General features: G+C 41.0%; 1 protein-coding gene across 2 annotated transcripts in view; it reads right to left on the bottom strand.

Moving 5' to 3' along the window:
• The window catches only part of COL19A1 (collagen type XIX alpha 1 chain), a 453,176-nt gene that overhangs the window by 14,932 nt on the left and 422,151 nt on the right, over window positions 1-16,093 (bottom strand). For both annotated transcript variants that reach the window (XM_055433811.2, XM_088840925.1), the window contains 4 exons: window positions 15,324-15,359; window positions 15,143-15,187; window positions 11,996-12,166; window positions 10,199-10,265 (listed from right to left, as the gene is read on the bottom strand). In XM_055433811.2, coding sequence (XP_055289786.2) covers window positions 10,199-10,265; window positions 11,996-12,166; window positions 15,143-15,187; window positions 15,324-15,359 — 319 coding nt within the window. The remainder of the gene's footprint in view (window positions 1-10,198; window positions 10,266-11,995; window positions 12,167-15,142; window positions 15,188-15,323; window positions 15,360-16,093) is intronic.

Here is a 16,093-nt window from a genome sequence, read left to right as displayed (position 1 = left end):
TTTCATGGCATTGTTTAATTTCTAAGCTGGGCTAATGTTTTACTTTGTCAAAAACTAATGTACACTTTTAAAATAAAATGTCTTGCTATACACCCTCATTCTTCTTTTTTTTTTTCTGGTTTGATTTCCAGTTAATTCCATTATCCAGCCTAAATCTGAATAGGAAGGATATCTCATTTGGCCAAAGGGAGAAATACACCATTGGTGCCAAGAAGCACGTGCCCAGGGAATGTCAACTGCAGACAGTGAAAACAGCAAAAAGCCTCTGTACATTTCTATGAGCCTCGAGAAGATGCTGAAACTGGGAACACACAAGTTGCAGGAAGCTGACAAGTTATTCAGAACATTAAACACCTTTTACCAGTGTTGAGTGATGTGACCTTTATGCACTGAATACATCCTAAATCTTCTCAAGGACATAGCACTGCCACCTGCCCTAGGTTCATCTACCAGGCTGCCTGTCATCGGGGACCTAAACAGAGAGGCAAGGGAGGGCAGCGAGGACTGTACCCGAGTGCTGCCTCCAGAGAGCTTGGCTGGCGGGTCATGAGAGTATCCTCACAGGTGGAGTCAAACATCAATGCACTGCTGCATGTAAAATGAACAACCACGGACCTACAGTATAGCATAGGAACTCTGCTCAACGTTCTCTAACAATCTAAATGGGAAAAGAATCTGAGAAAGAATAGATACGTGTATACATGTATATGTGTAACTGGCCCACTTTACTGCACACCTGAAACTAACGCAACAGTTTTGGTCAACTATATACTCCAATATAAAATAAAAAGCTACATGTCAACAAAAAAGTGGCTATGCAATGTAGAATATTGGGATGTTAGTAACTCTTAACATTTAAACAATTTGAAAAATGAGGAACTTCAAAAAAGGTAAATTTGAAAATATAAATAAGGATTTTCACTCTAGAATTCCTAAACAAGTCGTATTATTAACTAAATTAAACATTCTCCATAAACAGGGCCTAACATTTTCTGTATTCAGTGCTCTTGTTGTGGGATCAAGGAGACACCTTGAGAGAGATGATCATTTCAGTAACAACTATTATCCGTGTTTTTATAAGTCCCATGCACTATAATGATTATCTGCTGATAAGCTTTATTTTATGACTAGAAATCTGTCATATAATTATTCTCAGAATTATTTTTCTAATAATCAAGTCACAGTTATTAGTATAGAATTCTTGGTTATTAATATCACATAGACCATTGTTTAAATTTCACTTCAGAAGCATATTCAATATTTTACCACTATGTCATTGGGAAGATCCCCTGGAGAAGGGAACAGCTACCCACTCCCGTACTCTTGCGAGGAGAAATCCATGGACAGAGGAGCCTGCCAGGCTATAGTCCATAGTGTCTCAGAGTCAGACATGACTGAGTGACTAACACACTTACAAAGCTCATTTTTAACAAATCTAATATATACACAACCAGATTTAAAACAGAAAACTGGAGGAGGGCATATCCTTGCTATGACAAAAAGAAACAGTATTCTTTTCACGTATTTTCTTTAAAAAGCAAATTCAAATGATTTCATTTGTGAAACTAACTACAATTTTTTGAAGATACAGCTAATAAGTATTAAGAAATGAATCTTTCATGTGAAAAATTCCAGGAAAGTGTTTTACTGATTACATTAGTGTTAATTTTGCAAGTAAGGACAAAATGACTGTAACACATTAGAATCCATAGCTGCCAGCTGGGAAAAACAAAGGCCAAATCATAGAGACCTGTAAAGAGGAACCTCAGCTTTCTCCAGACTTTTCACTCAGTGTAGTTTTATTTGAACTTGAAAGATACTTTTCAGTTAAACAGATACGTCTGTTTTATAAATTTTTGATAAAGAGCAAGTTACTCTTGAGAGTAACCTATTTTTCAATGGGCTTTCAATAGAAAAATTTGTTTAAAAAATGTAGGTCCATACACTGTTTAGGAAATAAAGCAAAATTGTTTTCAAATAGAATTATTAAAGAAAAAGCCCCAACAAACGTGGAGTATTAGCTGTACTTACCAAAAGAGTAATCACCCTTCACTCACATTCTGAAATCAAGAAGCCAGAATGGAGACAGGACAGTGTCCACAGGGCCAGAGTCTCCAGCGAAGATTTACTGACTGTGATGGTGGGGTATGAGGACTGATGGCTCATCTCTAAAAGTGACATCAAGTCACTGACTTTCCAGTAACACTATTCATTACCTTTCTATCTGGGGCATGTTTGCTTGATGTGAGTATATCTGTTTTGAGTAACAGTATATAAAACAAATTTGCAATTAATATATATATAGTTTTGCAAATCATCACATTGAATATAGATAGAATACCTTTACACTAATTGTAAACTGAGTACTTTATAAAAATATGAAATTCAATGTTTACAGCTTGAAACTTTGCTTATTAGTTATTGTTTTGCACTTAAAAGACAGATATATACTTCAGTACAATTTTTCTTGAGACATACCTCTTTGAATGCCTTCAATGTCTAAACAAAATATTCCTGTCACTACTTTTTCCTCTTTAATGTATGAATTGAATTTACAAGTACTTTCCTTTTGATGCTTTTAAATATTTTCAGCAAAACAGTTTTTTTAAATTTTTAAAAATTAATTTATTTTAATTGGAGGCTAATTACTTGACAATATTGTGGTGGCTTTTGCCATATGTCGACATGAATCAGCCATGGGTGTATGTGTGTCCCTCCCATCCTGAACACCCCTCCCAACTCCATCCCCTCCCCATCCGGATGTATTTTTAAAAATTTATTATTTTTTTTATTGAAGGATAATTGCTTTACAGAATTTTCCTGTTTTCTGTCAAACCTCAATATGAATTAGCCATCAGTTCAGTTCAGTTCAGTCACTCAGTCGTGTCCGACTCTTTGCAACCCCATGAATCACAGCATGCCAGGCCTCCCTGTCCATCACCAACCCCCGGAGTTCACTCAAACTCACATCCATCAAGTCGGTGATGCTATCTAGCCATCTCATTCTCTATCGTCCCCTTCTCCTCCTGCCCCCAATCCCTCCCAGCATCAGACTCTTTTCCAGTGAGTCAACTCTTCGCATATAGGTGTACATATATCCCCTCCCTTTTGAACCTCCCTCCCATCTCCCTCTGCCTCCCACCCCTCTAGGTTGATACAGAGCCCCTGTTTGAGTTGCCTGAGCCATACAGCAAATTCCCTCTGGCGATCTATTTTACATATGTTAGTGAAAGTTTCCATGTTACTCTTTCCATACATCTCGCCCTCCCCTCCCCCCACGTCCATAAGTCTATTCTCTGTGTCTGTTTCTCCACCGTTGTATTCTAACACATTTATATGGAATCTAGAAAAACGGTACTGAAGAATTTTACAGGGCAACAATATTGTTTTTTAACAATATTTTTAAAAATAATTACTTCTAGCTGTAAATTATCTAGCTTTAAATACACTCAGGGACAGTCATTTAGCATAAGAGTAATTACTTCCTCTGAACCATACTCTAATGCGCTATAATTTTAAATAATACATTTCTGAGCCAGTAAATAAATTATAAAGACTTGTATTCTTAATTGTTTTTCCTCTGTTTTCACGGATCTTTGGTCAATAAACTGTTTTTGGCTACACTTTCTAATGAGGCAGGAAACTAAAGAGTCTGGATAGGAGCTTGCATAAAGCAGAAACACAGAGCCCATCTGCCAAGGCAAACCCAGAGCAGTCACAGCAGTCACAGCAGTCATTCTAACAGATGAGACCAAGGGCAGGCCTTCCTGAGAAAGGGCTCGTTAATATCAAGCAGACATGAATATTAATGTGGTGATAAGAGAAGGAAGGGACATTCACACATCATCTGACCCACGGTCTACCTTCTATTTCACAGGTAGAATTTGTAAATATTTTCAAAGAGAGATTCATCTTTTTCTCCTAAAGCCCACTCAAATGTTTACTTGTGTATTTTCTTGATAGAGCTTCAAGTTATTTTCTTTTGTTACTCCATTATGGAAAAAGAGACTAGTTACTGAGTGATTTCCCTTGGGAAATCAATCAGTCATCAATTTGATAATATTGTTACATCTTGGTCTTCAGGTTAAGTAAATTTTATTCAAAGGCTTGGTAATCTGTTCTGTAATTCACTTTTTGGTTCTACTATTCTGGGGCTTTCCATATATCTCTTAAATGTGGAAACCAAAATTAAATACAGTTATCTCCTAATGAACAAAAATATCAGAAGAGCAATTTCCTTTCAAATCTTAAGAATGACTCTCCAGTCTCATGTTAACTGTTAATCCAGCAGCATCATTTGGTGGCTTCATATTCGCTCAGGGGCTCATCATGACTCAAGGGTTTTTACTGCTACATCTAACTCTGGCTCGAGCTAATCCTTTGTTACCTTTGTTGCTTTGAAATGTTATTACGAGTAAAGATGGGAGATTGAATACATGTGTCTGCTTTAACTCTTTCTTATATTCCTACAAAAACAATGATAAATTATTTTAAAAGGCATAAAACCATGAGAATAGGAGAATGACATCATGAAAGGAAATGACATTAAACTCTGGAAGCTGTCAGATGGTGGAGTGTGGATAACTTTGTAGACTCACAAAAAACAAATCTTTACACTGGAAGCTGAGGGACAGGCTGTGTCAAACCATAAAATCTTTAAAATATTCAGAATTGACTGCATGAGTCCCATGTGGAAGTGAGGGCGAAGGAGGGGAACTGAAATGAGGGAGATTGGTTGGAAGCCTGTTTAGGAAATGGTCTTAGAAATCCCTTTTTCTGCTTGTGCAGCTGGCTTACTGCCCCTTCCCAATTCCAGCCTGAAGGTTTATTATCTGAAAAGCGTAAACAGACCATCTCTGCATGGAAGACCGCAGACTGTGTTGAGACCCAGGTTTCCAGACTGAGAACAAGGAGAAGAGATGGAAACTGCAATGCTTGGAGCTGAGGCCCCAGCATGAGCCTCCGACCCTGCTCCCCAGATGGTAGCAGCCAGGCAGGGAATGCAAGTGTTTCCTCTGGGGAATCTGATCAGAATGGACTTCAAGACACTGAAGTTGAGGGTCCTTCAATTAAAAAAAAAAACAACACAACTAAACTGCCTACAGTAAAGCTCATGGTTGGCAATCCCATCCTTCACTCCTAATAGTCCATCAGTTTTTTCTAGCACCCACGCTTTTGTATGAGCAGATGGCTAAGGGTGACTGGCACCGAGGAAGCCCTCCAAGTTGTATGAAAGACCTAAACAAACTGAAAGAAGCAGAGTGCAAGAAATAGAGACTATGATGTGGCAAATATTTTTAAAAACTACATCTCCAACTACGTCTCCCTATGAGACGATATGAATATGTACAAATTTGTTGTTGTTCAGTCCCTAAGTCGTGTTCGACTCTGTGACAACACGAACTGCGGCACACGCGGCACACCAGGCTTCCCTGTCCTTCTCTATCTCCGGGAGTTTGCTCAAACTCATGTCCATTGAGTCAGTAATGCTATCTAACCATCTGATCCTCTGTCATCTCCTTCTCTTCTTGCCCTCAAATTTTCACAGCATTAGGGTCTTTTCCAATGAGTAGCTCTTCGCGTCAGATGACCAGAGTATTGGAGCTTCCCCTTCAGCATCAGTCCTTTCAATGAATATTCAGGACTGATTTCCTTTGGAATTGACTGGTTTGATCTCCTTGCTGTCCAAGGGACTCTCAAGAGTCTTCTCCAGCACCAAAATTCAAAAGCATCAATTCTTCAGTGCTCAGCCTACTTTATGGTCCAACTCTCACATCCATACATGACTACTGGAAAAACCATATCTTTGACTATATGGACCTTTGTTGGCAAAGTGATGTCTTTGCTTTTTAATACACTGTCTAGGTTTGTAATAGTTTTTCTTCCAAGGATCAAGCGTCTTTTAATTTCATGACTGCAGTCACTGTCTGAAGTGATTTTGGAGCCCAAGAAAAATAAAATCTGTTACTGTTTCCATTGTTTCCCCATCTATTGCCATGAAGTGATGGGGATGGATGCATGATCTTTGTTTTTTGAATGCTGAAATTTAAGCCAGTTTTTTCACTCTCTTCTTTTACCTTCATTAAGAGACTCTTTAGTTCCTATTCACTTTCTGCCATTAGAGTGGTTATCATCTGCTTCTCTGAGGTTGTTGATATTTCTCCTGGCAATCTTGATTCCAGCTTATGAGTCATTCAGCCCAGCATTTCACATGATGTACTCTGCAAATAAGTTAAATAAGTAGGGTGACAATATACAGACTTGATGTTCTCCTTTCCCAATTTTGAACCAGTCCATTGTTCCATGTCCAGTTCTAATTGTTGCTTCTTCTCCTGTATACAAGTTTCTCAGAAGGCAAGTAAGGTGATCTGGTAGTTCAATATCTTCAATAACTTTCCAGTTTGTTGTGATCCACATAAAAGCTTTACCGTAGTCAATGAAGCAGATGATTTTTTTGGCATTCCCAGGCTTTTTCTATGATCCAATGGATATTGGCAACTTAATCTCTGGTTCCTCTGCCTTTATGAGTCCAGCTAATACATCTGGAAGTTCTCAGTTCATGTACTGTTGAAGCCAAGCTTGAAGGATTTTGAGCATTACCTTGCTAGCATGTCAAATAAGCACAACTGTATGGCAGTTTGAAGATTCTTTGGCCTTTCTTTGGGATTGGAATGTAAATTGAGCTTTTCCAGTCCTGTTGCCACTGCTGAGTTTTCCAAATTTGCTGACATATTGAGTGCAGCACCTTAACAGCATCATCTTTTAGGATTTGAAATAACTCAGCTGGAATTCTATCACCTGCACTAACTTTCTTCGTTGTAATGTTTCTTGAGATTCATTTGACTTTGCACCCCCAGATGCCGCGCTCTAGGTGTCACCCATCGTCACGGTTACGCAGGTCACTAAGACCTCTTTTGTACAGCTCTTCTGTGCATTCTTGCCGCCTCCTCTTAACATCTTCTGCTTCTGTTAGGTTCCTACAGCTTCTGTCCTTCCGCATGCCCATTCTTGCGTGCAGTATTCCCTTGATCTCTCTAGTTTTCTTGAGGAGACCTCTAGTCTTTCTCATTCTATTGCTTTCCTCTGTTTCTTTGCATTGCTCACTTAAGAAGGCTTTCTTGTCTCTCTTTGGTGTTCTCTGGAACTCTGCATCCAGTTGGGTATATCTTTCCTTTTCTCCTTTGCCTTTCACTTTTCTTCTTTTCTCAGCTATCTTCAAGGCCTTCGCAGACAACCACTTTGCCTTCTTGCATTTATTTTTCTTTGGGATGGTTTTGGTCACCACATCCTGTACAATGTTATGAACCTCTGTTCACAGTTCTTCAGGCACTCTATCTACCAGATTTAATCCTTTGTATTTATTCGTTACTGCCACTGTATAATCATAAGGGATTTGATATAGGTCATACCTGAGTGGCCTAGTGGTTTTCCCTACTTTCTTCGATTTAAGCCAAAATTCTGAAATAAGGAGTTCATGGTCTGAGCCACGGTCAGCTCCAGGTCTTGTTTTTGTTGACTGGATAGAGCAGGTATACAAATACACATATAAATCAGTATTTTCATTGTAGATATATTGAAAGAAGAGAATAGGATAATACTTATTAATGTGTGTGTGGTGTGCTCAGTTGTGTCCAACTCTTTGTGACCCTATGGACTTCAGCCCTCCAGGCTCCTCTGTCCATGGGATTCTCCATCCAAGAACACTGGAGTGGGTTGCCATCCCCTTCTCCAGGGAATCTTCCTGACCCAAGGATTGAACTCAGGTGTCCTGCATTGCAAGCAGATTCTTTACTGTCTGAGCCACTGGAGCTTCCCCTTCTAAAGGTTCGGGGCTACTAGAGATGCAGATGTTACCTGAGATCTCAGGTGTCCTGACTTTGACGCTGACTTTACAGATGTGCTACCTTCCAGCCTCAGAAGGTTCCCCTGCTTGGTCTAATGTTCTGCTTCTGCTTTCTTATAATTCTTAATAATTTTTGAACAATGCACTTGCATTTTCCTTTTGCACTGAATCCTAAAAATTGCCTGGTCCTGCCTATGCCTCTATTATTTTTCACTGTTTCCCTGAGAGCTTGAGATGTCTTTTTCCTTTTCAGATGTTTGAGGGATGCTTGTTGTGGGGGAATGTCTGGATTGCAAAGTTTGGAGCCTATTTCATGATGCTTGATCCCAAAGTCAAAAAAGAAAAGGAGATTTTAATATATAAGGGCAACATTAAAATTACAAGGAGAAAGCTTGTAACTAAAAAAAAAAAAAAGGATAATTGTATTAAAAACTATCAGGTCAGAGCAAGATAAAGATACTTAGTAGAGAGCAAAGTGAAATCAGCAGCATGAATTCATGACCTTTGAAAAAACATTTTTTTTTATATTTTTTCACTGAAGCGACCTAAGTCCCTGGGCCACTCTGCTCTCTCTCTAGTGCTCACGTGAAATAAGATGATGTCCGCTAAAGTGCTGACGTTTTGTTCTGTCTTACTAATTTCTGCTTAAAATCACCAGGCTTCCTGGAGAGAGGATAACTCCATGTTGGCAGTGAAAGCCTTAAGATGAACTTGAGGTATCCTGTAATCTTACTCCCTGGAAAATTCAATAATGCATGTTTAGCTTAGCATAGCAGGAACCACGAACCAATGTGGATTTATTTTCTAAAGACAATTCCCACCTTATTACGCTCATGGTTGAGGGAAATGATCTTGATTTTTGCAAATCACTTGACAAAATTATGCAATATCCTTGTAAATAAATAAATGTGGATTAGATTTTAAGACAACTATTTGGATTCAGAGCTTGCTTAAATAGATTAAATAGATGCTTTAGGAATGGGCAGGAGGAACTCAATGGTGTTCAGACCTAATCCTTTTAACTCAACATTTCTATAAAAAGTTATGACATGCCTATGAAATTTAGAGATGACACAAAGTTATGAGGGTCAGGCAACCTGCCCTACAATGAGACAAGATTCCAAAAGTTATTTTCAGGTTGGAACAATGTATGCACAAGAATCACTTGAAGTTGAGTAAAAATAGACAAAAATCACATACTTACATTTAAAAAATGAACACAAAGCATTATGAGAAATATTCAATTTTTTAAAAAGTTTCTATAAGGTGGATGGAAGGTTATTATCTCACTTAAAAGTCAAAATGAATCAACAGTGTGATACGGATACTTTTTTTTAAAGGAACGCTATCTTAGGCTGCATTATTGAAATGTCTAAATCAGGGGTCAGAAAGCTTTCTTGGTGAAGGGTCCCAAAGTAAATATTTGAGGCTTGACAGGCGACACAGTCCCTGTCATATACTTAACCCTGCTGTCCAGCATGAAAGCGAGCAGAGAAAATACATAAAGAAAGGAGTGTGACTGCACTCCTATGACACTATTTATGGACACAAAGTTGAATTTCTGATTGTTTCGCATGTCATGAAATATTATTTTGATTAAAAAAAAAACATTTAGAAATGTATCCTCCTTCCATGGGCTTCTCAGGTGGCACTAGTGGTAAAGAACCCGCCTGCCAATGCAGGAGACAAAAGAGACGAAGCTTTGATCTCTGGGTTGGGAAGATCACTGGAGGAGATAATGGCAACCCACTCCTGGGAAATCCCATGGAGAGAGGAGCCTGGCAGGCTACAGTCTATAGGGTCACAGAGAGTCAGACATGACCGAAGCGACTTAGCACGCAAGCAAACACCTCCTTCCACCTGCCAAAAAGGGAAAAGCGATTCTTAGCTTGTGGCTGTAACAACATGAGAGGCAGGTAGACAGGGCTGGTGGCCATGGCTCCCTGAGCTGGTCGAGGTCCACAGACACTGCCTCTGCCTGGTCACAACACTCCTGGGGAATGAGGGCCGTTCCTCCAGGGCGACGGCGTGGGGGAACCGGACATGTTTGCTCCATGGAGGAGAAGACGAAGGAGGGGTGCTGTGGGTGCTCACTCAGAGGGCTGTCGTGTGAAGAGAGGGTCCTTTCCCTGTGGTGGCTACAGACCAGGAATAAGGAGAGAACTTACAGGGAGGCAAACTTAGCTCCATGTAAGTAAGAAGCTCCTATCTGAGCTGCCCCATCCTAGGACAGGCCACCTCTTAAGGTGGATGGTGCACAGCATCTTTGGACAAAAGTTGCTGGAGAGACTGTCGACAGCAGAGGGGAAGGAGGAAGCAGGGACAATTCAGGAATGTGTACTCAGCAAATCTCACCTTCAAAAATCCTCAGAACTTCTTGATTAATATACTTCTTTATTTCTTCAAATGAAACCACATCAGCCTAAAGAAGAGGAAGAAAAGGTCTGTTAATACAGAACCTAGCACAAATGAATAAAGAACAGAAGTAGTGGGTTGGCATGCATGCTGGAAACGTCTGTAGAGACCCATTGATCTAGCAAAGTAGTTTTGTCCTTTGTAATAATCCCTGGATACTGGTAAAGTCAATATCTAACCGATTCTATTATGTGTCTGCAAAGGATGAGCACTCTAACAGGGCTGGTTCTTTAACATGTTTCATTCATGAGCTAAAGCTTGCTAAGTTTTACCCACTTCATGGTCACGTTTATTTTGCAGTTTACACACTGCAAGCAAACCTGTATTAAGCAATTTTCTTTTATTTATTTTTGGCCGTATTGGGTCTCTATTGCTTCGCGTGGCCTTTCTCTATCTGTGGCGATCGGGGACTGCTCTTGAGTTGCGGTGCTCGGGCTTCTCACTGGTGACCTCTCTCGGTGCAGAGCACAGGCTCTTGGGCAGACAGGCTTCGGCAGCTGTGGTGCGTGGTCACAAGCTGTGGTGCATGGGTTCAGTTGCTCCGTGGCATGCGGGGTCTTCCCGGACCAGGGATTATACCAGCGTTTCCTGCATTGGCAGGTGGACCCTTAACTGATGGATCACTGGAAGTCTGAAAGTTTCTTGATAGAAAATGCTGTGGAGTCTGGTAAAGGGAAGTAGGTAGATGATGCCACTTGACTTTTAACCCCTTTACAAATAAATCGAAATGAATTCGACCAGGAACCTAACATTTATAATAGCATTTAACATTTATAATAGTAATGTTTTATTTCAGTACCTTGATAGTTTTAAAAGGGAGCTATCATTTTTCACAGTGGTTAAGGCTTCAAAGTATGTTGTTACTCTTCTTTGTATTTGCTGGTTACTATCCAGGGATACATGTGTGGCTTTAAAGACAATATGATGGGCTCACAGAATGATAGCTTCTGTGGAACAGAACAGTTCTAATTTCACAAGATTTTATTTTCACTATTTGAATGAATGCATCTAATACCACATACTGGCACAGCACTGAGAGTTCATTGCACAGCCTTGATTCAAGCAGAGCGTAGCAAGAGTGGGTAAAACAGAGTATGGTGGGAATGCCCAGTTCGGTCCAGTCTCTGGATTTAGCTGTTTATCAAGGGACAGCATGTCCTTCATTCTCTGGCCTCACACTGGGACTGCCCCCCTCTCTTCCTGATGAGGACATACTCTGATTCAGTTCCTCTGCAGAATGGCCACCCGCCAGCTCCTGAGGGTGCATATAAAGACATGGGCCTCCTTAGCCAGATCCTCTCTTGGGCCAATGGGTTTCCACTTCAAAGCACCACTCAGGGCAGAGTCTGACAGTCAACAAAATGGAGTTTTGACATAAATAGATGTGTGTTTTCTGTGTAGTGGAAGGGGACATCATCGATTGTATTTGAGGGCAAGTCCCTGGAGGCGGTCAGAGCTGGGTCTGTCTGACCCCTAGATCAGTGTGACCCTGGACAGGTCAGAGTTTGGCTTCTGCATTTGTCAAGGTGGAAGGAGAGGTCACCTGTCCTCTCAGGTTAGTTGTGAGGCTCTAAGGAGGGAATGCTCAGTGAGTACTCAGTGTGGGACCCAGCACATCACTTGAAATAAATGACATGATTGCTGCAATTGTAGAGGCAAGCTTCGGTTCACTTTATCTGGAGAGGTTTATGAATTGCAGTCCCAGCCAGGAGCTCCAGGAGCTCTCTGCCCACTTACCGGGGAGCCGGGGAGGCCGGGGAGGCCTGGAGGGCCCTGGTGCCCAGGGGATCCTGGGGAGCCCTTGTTTCCTGGGGGCCCCACAGGACCGATGGCCCCTTTGATCCCTTGAAGGCCTGGTTTTCCTTGTTCACCTTGTGGGCCTCGGTCTCCTGGGATTCCCTGATCACCCTGTTAAGGGAAAAAATGAATTAGAATGATCTCTTCTAGAACCATGTTAGCAAAGTTTCTGGATTCATACTGGCGTGTGTTAGCTGTGGAGCCTTTGGTAAGTGGATTAAATTCCCTGCACCCTGCTTCCTCTCCCTAAAGGGGGGCTATTAGCAGTATCCACCAAATAGATGATGCTGAGAAGTGAGTTAACTCACTAGAGTGCCTAGAGTGGCACTGGCACTCAGAAAGCGCTAGTTCAAAGTCAGTGATGAGCTTATTTGCACCCAGTTGTTAGTCCAGAGTGATGACATTTCTGAAAGTCCACAGTGGCGCTGCCACTTCAGGCCTGGGTCTCCTTTGCAATAACAGAGGAAGATGGCTAAGAAGATTTCATCATTGAAAGCTTCCAGGACGCTCAAAAATCTCTCCTAAATCAGGTACTTTATTCTTAATATGCTTTCTCCTGCATGTTTGGTCTTTGTTAGTTTCTGTGGGTTGGTTTCTGCATTCATGTTTTACCCATGTGTGCACTTGTGTGTGTGTGTACATGTGTGAGTGCATTCTATGTCCGGAAGGGACATGACTGAGGAAGGTGAGAAAAAACAGCCTTTGGGAAGGTTCAAAGCAGGTGACTGGGGTGGAAGCTCATTCTGTTCTGTTCCGTTCAGTCGCTCAGTCATGTCCGACTCTTTGTGACCCCGTGGACTGTAGCTTACCAGGCTTCTCCATCCATGGGATTCTCCAGGCAAGAATACTGGAGTGGGTTACCATTTCCTTCTCCAGGGGAATCTTCCCGACCCAGGGATCGAACCCGGGTCTCCCGCATTGGAGGCAGACGCTTTAACCTCTGAGCCACCAGGGAAGGTCATTACTGAGACCATTTATTCAATAATGTAAATGAACTATAAGAAAATATGCTTGAATCTGAGAAGTTTCTTTAATGTTGACTTTTTCCTGCAAGGCGTTTACTATGTATAAGTTTGTGCATGAGAGTATGAAAGAGTGAGGGAGAGAGAGAGGGAATATAAATGAATGGATATGTGTGTATGTTGGCAGATGTTTCAGTTTCCATATTTCAAATATTAGTTCCACAGCTCCAGGAGGTGATGATCACACTGAATATGAGAGACTGGTACATTGACCTGCCCCTTATTTTACTGTGTTATTCTTCTATTTGTGATTCTTCTGCAAAAGTCCAACTCTATTTTTCCTGATTTAAAAAATAATGAAATGAATGAATAGTTACTGAGATCTATCTGATCTTAAATGAAGAGATATAGAAAGAAGCCATGTACAAAGAAGAAAATAATTTGGACCTAATTTAAATTCTACTGCCTTAGTTATAAAAATATGTTTCATACGAGTATATCAACCCAGGTCACATCTGGAAAAATATCTGAGATGACTAAGACAAAAAAAAGAAAAAAGAAAAGAAACAGGAGAACTACTAGCCCACCTTGAGTATGTGCAAAATAAACACAATTAAAATTATTTATAATTTATGTACAAGTATGTTTATTATAGTAAGTTTATTATGAAAACTAGAAAGAACCTAAGTATTCCAGGAAAGGGGGCAAGGTATTTTCTAAATACCTTGGAAAAGGTATATCCAAACACTGGAATAACATATAGCCACTAAAAGGTCCATGTGGATCTAGGTTTACTGACATGCAAAGATGGTCATCATGTTAGGTGAAAAAAGTCATTTACCAAACAGTATGAGCCCATTTTTTTAAAGTATATGCTCACTTGCATCGATGCATTAAGCAAATGTGTATATTACCTTATGTATGACAGTGAGAAATAGGTCCAAAAATATCAATGGTGCTTATCTCTGTGTAGTGACGTAAGGTAGACTTCTTTTTTCTTTATGGTTTCTCTGTTTTTGTACTTCCTTCAGTTATCATGGATTATTTGTGTGGTGCTGGCAGTGGTTCAATAATCAAGTCATGTCTGACTCTTTGTGACCCCATGGAACCCTTGTGACCCCATGTCACCTGCCAGGCTCCTCTGTCCATGGGATTTCCCAGGCAAGAATACTGGAGTGAGTTGCCATTTCCTTCTCCAAGGGGTCTTCCCAACCCAGGGATCAAACCTGGGTCTCCTGTATTGCAGGCAGGTTATTTACCACTCAGCCACCAGGGAAGCCAGATAATTTGTGTAATGATAAGTAAAATAGACACCAGTGCATAAGAACGTGACCACACACACACACACACACACGCACACAAGCCCTCACTAGAACCCCTAAATAACAAAGCTCAAGGAACCTGTGGCTGAGGAATAAATCCAGTTCTAGTGGAAAATGTTAAGGTTTCTTAGAGAAAATAATGGGAAGTTGCAACACTGGTCTCAACAACCAAAACGACGACACCAAACGCACTCACCAGAACTGGCATTACTAGTGGCGCTGTATGTCTTTCTCCAGCCCCGACCCCAGTCTCTTCCCAACCCAGCATTATTCCCCCAGATTGGGGCGGGGTGGTCTCAACAACACCTCTGCTCCCTGGGAGGCATGTGAAAATGCAAGGTGACAGTTCTGGAGGGAGGCTCTGGTACAGCGTCTAGTGTGGAGGCCAGGCATACTGCTGAACATCTTAACAAAGCACGGGACGGGCACCTACGGCAAAGAATCATTGCCCCCAAACACCAACAATGCTGCGGTGGAGAAGCCCTCCTCTAGGCGAAAAGCACATGGGAGATGGTTACAGTGGGTCATGTACCTGACACAGGAGGCTGCAGGAGCTTTCCAAACAGGGATCACAAACCAGACACAGTTGTGAATAAAGACCAAGCAGGTAGGTGTATGTGCTGTGCCTACTGCTGGGTCCTTGCATGGCCCTGTTTCACGCCTGGCAGAGATCTTGGTTCATGTACACCCTAAGACTCTTCATATCAAGAGATTTCTAGTGGGTCTAAAAATATCACGGTGTAATTCAAATGATAGGGCAGCTGTGGAGATGGACTTAACAGTCATAGTAGGAACGTACATACCCGTTCTCCTTTGGGGCCTCTCTCTCCAGGCTTACCCATGATGCCCTGAAAAACAAATGTCAGCACTAAAAAATCACTGCATGCCAAGATTCCTCATCAATCTACTCCACCAGGAATTCTGGCAGGTGATCTGGATGTAGTTTTGCATTACAACATTTATTTCCAATGGCATTTTCCATACCTGAACACCTGGTAAACCATCTTTCCCATTTATTCCCTGTAAAGACAAATAATGGTCAGTATTTCTGATTCTGCATTAACAGAAATAATTAAATGCCACAAAAGGGTAAAGTTTCAAGGACTGTATCATATCTCCACTGAGATTTTGGTGAGGCAGTGTGGTGAAATAGAAAACAAAATTGACAGAATTAGCTGCAAGTTTAAATTCTGACTCTATAACTTACAAGTTCCATTAACTTCAGGCAGTTTACTTAACCTTAATAGCATCAGCTTTTCTACTCACAAAGCGAGGATAAATAATGGCCTTAAAACTAGGAATTTAGTGAAATAACAGAAAAGGCCTAGCTCGCTATAAACAGTCACCAGGGTCGTTCTCCTCACTTATTCCATTAGGTCCATTCTGAGAAATAAGAAGGCTTCCTGTGGTGCTGGGTGGCCACTATATGACATTCATTGTTCACTTTCAACAATTTTCCTACCAAAGAGAGTCATTCTCAGTAAAGGGCCTCTGTTGCTGCTTGAGAAATTTCATAACATGGCTAGAGCCTGATCCTGCTATGAAATAAACTGTCAGCCAGAGACAACTGCTATTTTTCAGTTGGAAAATATGAAAGGACAGTGACAAATCTGTAATTGTGCTTTCTGAGAGTATTAAATACTGGTTTCTTCTTAGTAAACGGGAAGCTTCTCAAACTCTACAAGGCATTTCCGTAGTTGATAATAAAGCCTCGTCCTGCTCGCAGATTCGTGAGCCCAGGAGAAGCGCCGGCT

This window comes from Moschus berezovskii, chromosome 10, assembly GCF_049115385.1.
Source record: "Moschus berezovskii isolate FMDL1 chromosome 10, NW_MosBer_1.0, whole genome shotgun sequence".
NCBI lineage: Eukaryota > Metazoa > Chordata > Mammalia > Artiodactyla > Moschidae > Moschus > Moschus berezovskii.
This window is presented reverse-complemented; position numbering and strand designations above follow the sequence as displayed.